Source organism: Bombus impatiens, unplaced genomic scaffold (genome assembly GCF_000188095.3).
Source record: "Bombus impatiens unplaced genomic scaffold, BIMP_2.2 scf_0096, whole genome shotgun sequence".
Lineage (NCBI taxonomy): Eukaryota > Metazoa > Arthropoda > Insecta > Hymenoptera > Apidae > Bombus > Bombus impatiens.
The window spans coordinates 1038309-1051251 of NT_176515.1; the positions used below are offsets into that span (position 1 = coordinate 1038309).

Consider the following 12943-nt stretch of genomic DNA (forward strand, 5'->3'; position numbering starts at 1 on the left):
AGGAGACGATGTTTATCGCGACCGCGATGATTCACCCTACGTAATAAGTCGTACTTTCTACCTAAAGTTCGCGATGCTTTCTACTTTTAAAAACGCATCGATCGTAATTACCGTGCTTTTACTCGGAATTGCGAAGGGAGAAATTTGAAGCGACTTACGGTGGTTCGCGCACGCCAACGCCTATTACTCTGTATTCGAACAATTTCCGTTTCTGTTGAACGCAACACCGTACAGCCATACATCCGCAGTCTGCTACGGTTACAGAGATCGTTCTCGTTTACTACCATGATTTTACCGCGATATTTACAAAACGTACCATAACGAGTAATCGAATTATTTCGACTTAAACGACGGATTATTCGAGTGCGATTTATTTAAATTTCGCTCGAACTAAATAAATTTACGATTTGATGATCGTTGTCTTCCATCGGATACCTGAAAAGAATGGACAAAGTTTGGATTTCATCGATACAAAGACGAACTAAATTTCCTTCTCGATTGTGTTTTTAGGAGGATGTTGCGGGTCCATGAAGAAGAGAACGATCGTCGGTGGCTACGCCTTCACATGGTGGTTCGTTACCGACGTCCAGCGATTGTCCCTCGAGGTTATGACACTGAACCCTGTCTGCGAAAACGTAGAAACCGCGCAAGGTGTGCCGTTGACCGTCACTGGAGTAGCACAGTGCAAGATCATGAAAGCGGACGAGCTTTTACACACTGCCAGCGAACAATTTCTAGGAAAGAGCGTTTACGAAATCAAATCGACCATCCTATCTACCCTAGAGGGTCATCTTCGTGCGATACTAGGTAAATTTTTGCGACGATCGCGCTAAAAGATGGAAGATCTTCGACTCTGCCGCTCAAGTATTCGCGCTTTTTCACAGACGCTATCGTAATATGTGCGAAAAACGAAAACATGAAATTCTAGTATTTTTAGAATACGCGCTTTTAATTTCTCGTAGTTTAACTTTTGTACAACAGCCGGACGTTTCGAATCGATAGCCATAATATTTGTAACGTTCTCGAAACGATAACGGCCCTCTGTCGTCTTTGCATCTGGCACGACGGAATGGTAATTTCGGCGCAGCTATCTTGTACTTTGCCGATCGAGTATCTGTACCTTGCACCGTTTCGCGGTAGTTAAAGATGTTTCGAGCAAGTGGAACGCGCGAACCTCGTAAACGAAACTACAAATCTTTTACCTTCGAGCTTATGCAGTTTTACGGACAACGATATCGCAGCGCATGGAATTGGAAAAAGTTTAAAGCTGGCGAAAGTATCTTGTAAGATGCGTACGATATCGAAACGACGAGGAAAAATTGGAAAAACTTTCAGGCACGCTATCGGTGGAGGAGGTGTACAAAGATCGAGATCAATTCGCGACGCTAGTGAGAGAGGTGGCCGCGCCAGACGTCGGTCGCATGGGCATCGAAATTCTATCGTTTACGATAAAAGACGTCTACGACGACGTTCAATACTTGGCTTCGCTTGGCAAAGCGCAAACTGCGGCTGTTAAACGGGACGCCGACGTTGGCGTCGCCGAGGCGAACCGCGACGCTGGCATTCGGGTACGTTCATACGCAAAGCTCTATAGGAGCGTGCGACCCAGATACGATCGCACGTATAATCGTCGTAGACTATACTGGATCCGACCGCCTACGTGTACATACATCGGTCGTGTTGCGACCGTAATAAGGTATCCCTTGTGGAAAAATAAGAAGAAAACACGCGATAAAATTTGTTCGTTCGACGCTTGGTCTTCGAGAAAACCTCCGAATAACATTTCCCTTTAAACGGCTAGATCGAGCTCCGTTTTAGAGATTCTGTGTCCACTCGAAATTAGCCCGTGCCCTTTTGCGTTCGTCTGTTTGGCAGTTTTTTTTTTTTTTTTTTAAACAAGAGCGATCTCCTTGACTGTGAACAGCGAGATACCTTGCGTTTTTATTATCGCGTACAGTATCTTAAACTAGTGGACTAGCTTGGAGAAAAATTAGACGCTTACAAGGGAACTTCGCGTCGAAGATGCCCAACGATGTCGAAGCTTTATACGCGCGAATTCGGTGCAAGTTCAATTCGTAATAGAAATAATTGGATAAAATAAGTAGAAAATATAAATACGAAATATCTCGGAAACTAGGAACCGTTCGACATTTTATCGTTTGGTTACGCGTATAGGAAAAAGTTATTCGAAATCGCGCCCCCGAAATCGAAATTGATCCGGTACGCGACGCGAGTAGGATAAACGTTCAAATTTATTCGTTACTCTATTTCAAAAAATTGTATTCTATATTTTCTCGTTTTTCCACGAGAAGTTAGCTCGCTCACGCCTGCACGTATGTACCTGTTATTCGGTCCGATACCGTTGTACCGCATACCGTATATTTATCTAGAGTGGAAACGTATTTACTTTATTTCGTGCGCGAATCGATAGGAAGCTGAATGCGAGAAAGCAGCGATGGACATAAAGTACAATACCGACACGAAGATCGAGGACAACGCGAGACTCTTCCAGTTACAGAAAGCGAATTTCGACCAAGAAGTGAACACGGCGGTAAGTAGCGGTTTGGACGAAACGTATCTTCTCTGTGGTCGTAGTTAGACGCGAATTCGAACGAAAACCGATTTGATCGATATATAGAAAGCGGAGGCGCAATTGGCTTACGAGCTTCAAGCGGCGAAAATAAGGCAACGGATACGAAACGAAGAGATTCAGATAGAGATCGTGGAGAGGCGCAAACAGATCGAAGTAGAGGAACAGGAGGTACGTCGCAAGGAACACGAGCTTCAGAGCACCGTGAGATTACCCGCGGAAGCTGAACATTACAAAATTGGCAAAGTGGCCGAAGGGAAAAGGTAACTTTGACTCGTATCGAAATATCCTTAACGCCTACGACTCGCGAACGTCGAAACGCGGATGATCAAAATACGACGAAAATGCGAATTTTCTTGGTTTTTAGAACGCAAACGGTAAACGCGGCCATAGCCGAAGCCGAGAGGATTCGTTTGATCGGGGGAGCCGAGGCTCAGGCTCTGGAGGCGGTTGGAATGTCGGAAGCCGAACGTATGCGAATGAAAGCCGCCGTCTACAAGAAGTACGGCGAGGCTGCTATTCTCAACATTGCTCTGAACGCCTTGCCAAAGGTAAGAGATCGCGACGATAATTCGATCTTGAGCGAAAGAAAGAAAGTAAAAATCCTATGCTTGGTACCGCGTATGTACGAACAAACGTACTATCAACTGCGATATGTATATTTTTGCAGATTGCCGCGGAGGTGGCCGCGCCGTTAGCGAGAACGGAGGAAATCGTGCTTCTGGGCGGAAGCGATACGACCAGCGGTGAAATTACGCGCCTTGTGGGGCAAGTACCTCCAGCTGTCCAAGCATTGACCGGTGTAGATCTTTCAAAAGTACGTTCTAGAGGCCACTGGCCCGCTGGTTATCTGCATACAGATAACGCGCGCTATCGAAATTACCGTTTTCGATAGAACCAGCGCCAACTTTCAAAAATGATTTCAAAAATATAATTCATCGCAGTGCCGTCGCGAGTATTCCGATCGTTGCTGTTTCGTAAAATTTTCGTAAGATAATAACCAAAGGTATATTAAACCGTTCGGTTATACTACGATCTACGTTAACCGAACGAAGATCGCGATCGAAATGCCGCGTTGACGCAACGTTCGCTCTTAATCCTCGCTCGCTTTACTCTGCTAAATATTCTAACGAGCGCTTGAGAATTTGGAGATTAAGGATCAGTAGTTTAAATTTCAGTCAATCAATTTCCCTATTTAGAGACGATCTTTCTATCGTTTCGGTTAAATCGATAAGAATATCCGAAACCGTAGGAACATGGCGAAAAAATATCTGACGCATCGGATATGACACTGGGGCGTGATCGCAAAGCGGCGCGCCTTTGATCGTACTTGGTTTCATTTCGTTGGTCGCGTAAAGTTTCCACGCGAAATAACGTTCGAACGTTCGAATCGTTTGCAGGTGTTAAGCAAGATACCAGGAGCAAAGTAATGGCGGAGCATGAAAGGGGAGCAACGGCGACCGTGCGATCGCGGACACTTGGAATCGGGTGAAGAAAGGAGCGAACGTTATACTGCCAAAGGTTTCTCTGCTACTCCGCGTCATCCAACGGTGACACTCCACTTCGTTCTCTTTCCCGAATTACTCTACCTCAGACGTAGGTGAAGCGACGCTGAACATAATCGGTGGAATCGGGGTCACGTCTCCGCCACGAATACGTCGATTACAATTTCGAACGTATACGCGGGCAAATTCGATGCTTCGTTACGCGATACTGGACCACTTTATACAACGCACATAAAACGTCTCCGCTTCGTCGTCGTTCGTGCACGTCGATTCGAACATCTCCTCGATCCTACCGAATCTTTCTTCACGACCGAACTCTGATCGACGCAACTGTTAGTCGCGCAACGTCAAGTTGTAAGATAGAAGCATATAAGGAGAACGAAGAAAGAAGAATCTTAGGAGAACTCCTTGGAAGAGGAAATCGAGTACACGATACGCGTATATCGCTATTATTTCCGAATCTATCGTGATCGAAGATTCTCGATAATTGTGTTCAACTTCGTAAATAAGAAATTTAACGAGGGAAAGGAGAGAGAGAGAGAGATATGAGAGAGAGAGAGAGAGTATGATGATAAAATCATCGTTCGTGCGATGTAGGCGACGTGGAAATTAACCGTTCGTAGTCGTTGTACATACTCGTAGTAACGTGTGTATCATAGAAACTGAAATTTCTTACATTGCTTGGAACGAGACGCCTCGAACGTTCGAGATGCTCGACGGAATCGAGGCTGTCGCGTGAAATATCTCCGTCGTTTTCCGAAAGATTTCGAGCGAACTTGTACAGAGTGGTTTCTGATAAAATATTTAAATGAAAATTTATGTAAAAATTCGATAAAAGTTTTCGAGTGGTGTTTTCCTAGAATTTGACTTTCTATTCGAAAAGTATAGCCACCTTCTCTACGTAGCACCGCGTGTCTTTTTCATACGCGTTGACCGTTGTATTTATCGTGTGTGCGTGTGCGTGCAAACACTAGAATAAGATGTATAGAATCGATATTTCATCGGTCGTCACTCTGTCTAATTTCTACGTTTCTCACTCCGATTTCCATTCAGCTGTGCGATTAAATCTCTTCTTTCGGGTAAAAGTTACGACAACTTCAACGATAACAAGATACACGAAAATATCTGCTAATTCGAGAAGATTTAAATTTAAAGTTAAAAAAGTGCCGAAAGACGGAACACGCGAACGAGCGTTCGAGTATCCTCGTTCGAACCGCGTTCGCGCTCGAAATTCTCTCGGTTGACCACGCATCGGAATCAATCGCATTCCCGCCGCCAGATCTACTCTCCAAACCGAAGAAAGTGCCAACCAATTTGTAAATACGGTATCGTCTTGCCGGAGTCGTGTAGCAGAGCGAATGGTAATTCTCTATCGCGTAACGAGCGTTCCGTTGTGTCGCGTCTGTTTTTTCCGATTCGGTTCGCGATCCAGTGCTCGCATCCGAGAAAAGCCTGTACGCGCGATAATTTTTGTTCCGAGCGACGTATTCTATCGCGCGAAAATCACGTCCATCGTGTCCTCGACATTGCGATTACGACGATCGAATCGTCGTTCGTATAGCTGATTACGATCGAGCGTCACCGAGTACAAATTCCATTGTCCTGTCCGATGTATATGCTCGCGAGAGACAATTCGAAGGAAAAAAAGGTCTGATCGTGTAAATTCGTTTCGACGTTCTTTTTCTCTCATTCTACTTTAGGAAATCGTTTATTCGTTTATTTTTTTACTCGTTATAGGATTTCACTCGTATTTTTTATATCTATGTATGTTTTTCCTATTGAAAACGTATTTTAAGAGTAGAAGTTACGCTCTTATCGAGAGAGGACTCTTCGAACCTGCGCGAGCAAAACAGATCGTGACTTGTTTCTTCAAGAAGAGAAAAAAAAAAAGAAAAAAAGGAAGAAAGGAAAAAAGGGAAGCGTACAACCGTCATTCGTCGCTAAAGTCTTCCCAAAAGAAAAAGAAGAAAAAAAAAAGAGAAAGAAGATAAGAAAGTATAGTACATTTAGAGCAGTACAAACGAGATGACAGAGCAAACTAATTTCAAAATACGATTATATCGAACGAAAAGTTTAAAAAAAAAAAAGAAAAGAAAATTAAAGAAGTCGTGATCCGTAAGTGCAAGGTCCACGTCTATATAGTATTTTTATTATAATAAGCGATCGAAAGTGTAAATGCCGATTATATAAAGGGGTAAAAAGGAAGAGATAAAGAAAAGATAAGTAGAAGGTTCTATTTCTCCCAAACAAATGTTTTATATAAGCTATTTTTAGTAAACGTTTAGCGCACCCGTTCCGATGGGTAGTCAATGCGAGAACTCGCCGTGTTTAAAGTTCTAATTGCCTCGGAATGTTCTTCGTTCTCTCGATATCGTAGATCCGCGAAAGTATAGATGTTACGCGAGCGAAGAGATAAGAAAGAAGAAAGAAAATGAAGATAACCGACGTCTATGTGCTTCTGAAAAATATCGTCTAGCGCCCATCGAAATGAATTTCTCTCAAAGTGTTCGACTTTCGTTGCAGGATCGACGACGCGTTAAATCGAATAATTACAGCGATCTATAAATCGATCGTCGTCGATGGAACAAAGAGCTTCAGGTAGTTGCCAAGAATCCTGCGACGTTCGAGGACTCGTAAGATTCGTAAAGAACGTCTGTCCGGTGATTTCTTACAACTTTTCTAACACGATCCGAGTGGATGTGTTTTTATACTTGTATTTTGCGCGTTGATAGTTTTATTTCCTCGAAATAATACTCGAGACTTAGGAAAAGAACCAGTTAGTCGCCTTTCTTTATCCATTAAGAACACGAAAAATTGTTTGTGGCCATATCTGACCATCGATTTCTTTCGATCGCCGTTAAATCATTACCAAAGATAGAGAACATTTTGTTCGATCGCGTCCTGAGAAATTTATCCTCGACGGATTCCAATTAAAAGTCGAAACTTTTCTCGGCTAAATCTTCTTCCGAGTCGCGAACGAGCGCGTAGACGATTTCTATTATTACAAACGAGTTCTATAACGCGTAACTTTCTGAATTTTTTACCAATCTTCGATCGACGTAACGAAAGAGTTTCTTCGTAGCTTGTATAACGATTCACGAGGTTCTATATGTCCGAGCGAGTCGCGATCCCGTCGGCGTGTTACTTCTATTATAATACTACAAATTATCTTCGCGTAACGCGAGTTGCAAAAAGAGAAAAACAGGATGGAAGGGTGATAAAGAGGAATACGCGCCTTGTCGTTCCAGCCTAGTTGAGCGAATGACGAAAAGGGCAGCGTAGCTACGTCTTTCGTTTATCGCATCGAGTATTTGTTTTACCGTTATATGAGATTTTTCGCGAATACTTTGCCAACCAAATGTCCATTACGTCCGAACAATCGAGTATCGATCGAGGAAAGATCTCGTATCGTACAAGGATGATCGCTAGTGCGCGCAATTTTGATCTCGCAGAAACGAAGGAAATCGTAAAGGTGATTATTCAAATAGATCTCGCAAATGTCACGATCGTGCTTTCGTTTCTTACGATTTAATATTTTTCTTTTCATTAGCAACACCACCGTTTCACGGAACTTTCAACTGGTTTTTTGTTCAATTTTTCCTATCTGTTACTTATTCTCGTTACGCCGCGTTTCATTTTCAATGAGAATGGGAAATCGAGACCACGAAATCGAGAATCATCGTTTCCAGATCGACGAACAAATCATCTATATATATATACACATTTTACTTTACGTAAAAGGAAACTGTGTTGCCAATCGAAACTAAAAATATTAATGTACCTTTGTCAAGATATTTTACGCTTACGTTTTCTTCTTTTTCGCGCTTGCGGTTTAGAACTACTGTAATTAATCGTATATCGAAGAGGCAACTGCCTTTTATATTCGTTGTAAGAGCGAGTTCACAGGCTACTAAAAAACGTTAAAGAGAAAACTTTGCTTTTTAGCGCACAATACATAGAGATTTAGCCGGAATAAGAAGTTTGTTGCTAATTTATCGACTAGTTTGTCATCGATAATTCCGTAATTCGATATTTTTCTGCCGGAATACCTGCATTTCATCAAGGAATATCGACATTTTACCCGCTGTCTTCGATAAATACGGTGAAAAACGATCGGCAATTTTGCAAGATTTTTAAGCTGTTTCGACGATATTTTATTACGAACGAATTCTCGAATTTATACGCAACTGTTATACTCGTGATCCTTCTTACCCGTTATAAATTATGTGATAATCGACAATACCTTTTCTAAGGTAATAATTAAAGCGGTAAATAGTATTAGTAATTAATTATTAATAGCGTAACTATCGTATTAATACGTTGTTCTAAACGATAAATTTGATAAATTCGATGAATTTAATTAAATTTAAATACCGAACAAAGAGGAGAAAGATCGCACGGCTCTGATTCGAGAATTCGATTGCCGATACGTGTGTTTGATTTTATGCAAGTACGGAGTGTCATACTCGTTTAGTCGACGGTACCTTTACCACGTAGAGAAATATATATATATACTAGCGATATATTTTGTTCGATCATATATTACAGTTACCATGTACATACTTACTTTTATTATGCTTATTTTATCGCCATTTATGTATCTTGAATTTTTTGTAATAATTTACACCAACGTTACTTCGGTGCAACCGAATAGCTTTCGATCGGCAAGATCGTACAAAGTACGCGATCGTTGGTTAATTTACAATTACGATCGTCGAGTAAGATATACGTATAAAATATACAACGCGTTTAAATGAGAATTTCCTCGTTCTTATCGATAATCGTGCGTTTACGTTTGTCAAGATTCTGTTCGTACGAGCTACACTGCAAAGTGTAATCATCGCGAGAACTAAAAGTCATGGATCCAAGCACGTATACGTATTATCCCGTTGTCTCGCAATGGACACTCCTTCGGTAAATCCTGAATATTTCTCGTTTCTTTCGACGAACTATCGAATCGAGACGATATCCGTGACTCTTAGTCGTAGATCGTCGCGACAAGGATACGCGCGAGCCGAACGTCGTTCGAAAAAGTATCTCCGAATTGTACGATTTCGTGAAACTCGTAGCTTATTATACTCAGTCTATGTATATGTATAGTATGTATACGTACGCGTACGCAACGCGCGTCGAACGAAACTGCGATGATCTTCGACGGGCGAGAATGCCTGCGAAACCGACCAAAAAAAGTGAAAAAAGAAAAAGAAAGACGAAAGAAGAAAAAAAGGAATGGAAAGAAAAGAGAATCGCGAAGCAGAGGGGATAAGAAAAGAAAAAGACTAAAGCAAGAGTACGGGGGAGAATCGTTCGGAATTCTAGGACGAATGAATCTAGTCTTTTGTAAACGAGAAACACGAGAGTATCGTATATTTTGAGAATTACGTGCTAGAAGCGTCTAAACCCGTAGATAGAGAGGACAATATCAACGATCGTGTTGTGCTCTACTCTGATTGAAAGTAATGGAACACACCTATATACACTATATACGTACATGCATACATTTGCGCATACACAGAGAGACAGCCGTGTACGCGTGTACAGATACACAGGCAATACGAATTAGTGGATATTTTTAATAGACGGATATACGGAGCCGAGAAATTTCCGATTAATCCGCGGATCGATCGATTCGACACAGGATCGCGATCGTCGCGATGCGAGTCGCTGCTATTGTAATTTTCTCGTTTCTATTCTTCTTGCCTTCGACAACACGTCTGTCGTCCTGTATGCGATGATCAATGCCGATATTAATTAATCACGGGTAATTACCGCCCTCTCCCTTGTAACGATAATTGTCAATGATCGAGTGAAAATAAATTGGTTTTTCAGTGATAAAACGATTTTGCCTAGGTGGTTCGTTCGGTCGAGCTTTGTTCTCTTTTTCGAAGAACGAACGAATTTCCTTCGACCAACGAATCGAAAAGTTTAACGAAAACCAAGCGAAACGTTTAGTCGTAGTCGAAGTTCCTCGACCAAAGGTTCGCGCTTCAGATCGAACGACGAGTTTCGTTTCTATTTCCACTTTATCGAACCTGTTTTTTTTTCTAGATCGAATCGTTCCTTACCTATGCTCCGCCAAGACCAACGACCGAAGAGACGATCGTCCACCTGATCGTCCAGGTAAATCGAGAGTTCGACTTTGCGACATCGTGGTTACGCTTTCGTCTTCGTCGTATTCGACGCTTCGAGTTCGACGCTACGTACGATTTTATACGATCAGAGAGATCGTGTAACGACTTTGAGAAAATATCCGATCCTTTCGTATCAAACGATCTTACGTACCTTTGTCGACGAAATACGGAATATCATCGTTATTAGTAGGACGGATTATTTATCGCGGATCCTTTGATCTTGCAAAGTCGTTTACTTTCGCTTCGCGATTATTCGTGCGATAACGAGTCACCATGAGAATTATCCACCGACTTTCCACTACGTTTTATCGATAGTTCGCAACGGTAAAGAAAGGCGAATTAAACAAAGATATTTAGATAGAGCGACAGACGGTTCGTATCGATGATTCTTATGGCGATTCGTTATTTCGATAAGTCACACGCGAAGGGATACGACGGATACTACCAATTCTGATATTCATAAAAAACATATTTAATATACTCATAGTTTGACATTCGTATATAACTCGTGATCGAAGAAACTCGTTACACCGCGTAATAATTTGCGATTAAGAAACCCGAGATACTCTATATAGTACTTAGTATCGCTAATAATTACAAAGTTAATCTAATACTGCTATTTCTTCGGAAAAAGAAGTTCCCTTGATATCGTAGAGCTCGTTCGGAATAACATGTTCGAACCTCTGCGTTTGGACGCAACGTTCGCGCTTCCTCCTTCTCCTTGTCAAATTTCACAGCGCTGTACATATTCAAAGTTAAAAACCAAGCATCGGTATCGGTAACTGACTTTGTCGCTCGCAAATTTCAATCTCCGCCATACCTACGCTCGTTCTTCTTTTCGTTCGACGAACGAAAGCAATTGGAAATGCATCGACCGTTCGGAACACGATCACTCGTACCCCTTCGCATCGAGTTGCTCTATTCTTTTTTCCTTTTTTTTCTTTTTTTTTTTTTGCTTCTCTTCGAATACCACCGGTACTCTTTGACGTAATTTCTCGCTAAGCGTCGAAATTCGACCGAATCGCCGAGCAAAGACAGTGTTCAAGGCGGAAGCAAGGAGGACTGGGCAACGCTTCACGCTTCAATTTTTATTGTGATAGATTGTATTGAAATTTGTCGCACTGCTTCTGAAAACAAAAAGTGTTTGCACGCGGCTGGGTGCTCCGGCCCTCGTGCGCCACGCTATCCTTTTTCAATTTCTTTCGCGCCTCTATCGCGTTACATAGTGTGTTGCGCGTGTCTTTCCCTCCAGTTCTCACATTTCCAACAACGCGCAACGAGTCCTTCGAAGAGGTTCCTAATATATACCGCGTGTTTCTCATATTTTTACATATACCAGCGATGGTATATACAACGAAATTCGACATAGAGTACAACGATAGCGACACTCTTGTTAAGACGCACAGACACGCTTGCTTTTCTATTTACTTATTTCTTCTTTCTTCTTTACGTCATGCCGCCACATTCACACGAGAAATACAATGTACAGATATTCTACTATCACGAGAGATGTACAAGACACGCTAGAGTTACAGTTTTTTTTTTTTATTCCAACACGTTCTTTCTCTCTCTCTCTCTTTCTCCCTTCCCCCTCGCGCCTCACCCTCTTTCACTCTGTCATACTCAACGTAATAATTACAGCTGGTAGTTTTTTTCTTACTTTTTTCCACTCTCACACCGTTTCTCATTCTCTCCGATCCTTTCTCACCTTTTGCCTCTCACTCTCTCACTCGCTTTCTCTCTCTCTCTCTCTCTCTCTTTCTCTCTGCCTCTCGTAATTCTATATACAATTAGGGTTTCGTTTTTTAGGATGTTAGCGAATAATATTTAGCATCGTACGTCTACGCTGTAAACGATTTAACAGTTTCTTTCCTTTCTTTTGTTTTATTTTTGCTTAAACGCTATAATAGTGCTAAGTAATTTTGTCAGTTATTTATATCACATTGTTCATGTACATGTAGATTCCCCGCACGTTTCCTCCGTTACTTTCTCTTTTCCCGTCGATCGATTTTGTTCCCGAGGATTCCTAGTAGTCGACGAGATTCTTTTTCTTTTTTCTTTTTGTTCCTTTAACTTTTCTTTAATTATATACAAAAAAAGGATGTTTTTTTATCGCTTTTATTTTCTTCCTCCCTTCCTCTCTCTCTCTCTCTCTCTCTCGCTCTTTCTCGATTTTACTTTGCTCGTCACCTGCCTCTGCGTGTTCTTCCTTCGCCAAACGCAAGATCGTAGTAGCACGCGCTTAATCGTTAGATTTCCAAACAAGTAAACGTCTGTCGGTATCGTGACGTTTTCCTCGCATAAATAACCAGAACCTTCGTTACGGAAAAGTAACGTTACGTCGCTCGAAGCTCGCCTTCTCGATATATCCGAAAGTCTACTTTCCTCGGATCGGATCGGATCGGCTCGTTCCAACGACGAAATAACTCGAAAACTAATTTTTCTTTTTAAGCAAAGATAACGATCGATAAAATCTTGCACGTTCGGCGAACGAAGCAACGATCCTCGCCTTCCTACTTACTCGATCTGCGCAACGTGTTAAGAATGCCCCCAACATCTAGTACGAGTATTTACATGCATTGCACGATTCGTAAGATTGGATTTAAAAGATACGAAAAGAAGGAAAGGAGATTGATACGACAGAGTGGCGAACTACAGTTCGAAAGCCTAGCGTTGTTGATTCGCGTTAAAAAAAAAAAAAAAAAAAAAAAAAAACA

General features: G+C 41.8%; 1 protein-coding gene and 2 long non-coding RNA genes across 3 annotated transcripts in view; 2 read left to right on the forward strand and 1 right to left on the reverse strand.

The window, feature by feature from the left end:
* Nucleotides 1-4463, forward strand: part of LOC100744760 (flotillin-2) — an 89880-nt gene extending 85417 nt beyond the window's left edge. The window contains exons 2-8 of the mRNA XM_012394622.3: nucleotides 511-807; nucleotides 1336-1568; nucleotides 2432-2551; nucleotides 2639-2853; nucleotides 2958-3141; nucleotides 3261-3407; nucleotides 3991-4463. Of these exons, the coding sequence (XP_012250045.1) occupies nucleotides 511-807; nucleotides 1336-1568; nucleotides 2432-2551; nucleotides 2639-2853; nucleotides 2958-3141; nucleotides 3261-3407; nucleotides 3991-4020 (1226 nt within the window). The 3' untranslated portion in view covers nucleotides 4021-4463. The remainder of the gene's footprint in view (nucleotides 1-510; nucleotides 808-1335; nucleotides 1569-2431; nucleotides 2552-2638; nucleotides 2854-2957; nucleotides 3142-3260; nucleotides 3408-3990) is intronic.
* Nucleotides 4464-4662: 199 nt separating this feature from the next.
* Nucleotides 4663-9372, forward strand: LOC112212012. The gene is made up of 2 exons (XR_002945801.2): nucleotides 4663-6826; nucleotides 6861-9372. It is a non-coding gene; the product is annotated as an uncharacterized LOC112212012 (long non-coding RNA).
* A 1302-nt stretch (nucleotides 9373-10674) lies between these two features.
* LOC117151151 lies at nucleotides 10675-12937 on the reverse strand. The gene is made up of 2 exons (XR_004460854.1): nucleotides 11206-12937; nucleotides 10675-11166 (listed from the first exon to the last, which is right to left on the reverse strand). It is a non-coding gene; the product is annotated as an uncharacterized LOC117151151 (long non-coding RNA).
* Nucleotides 12938-12943: the final 6 nt, after the last annotated feature.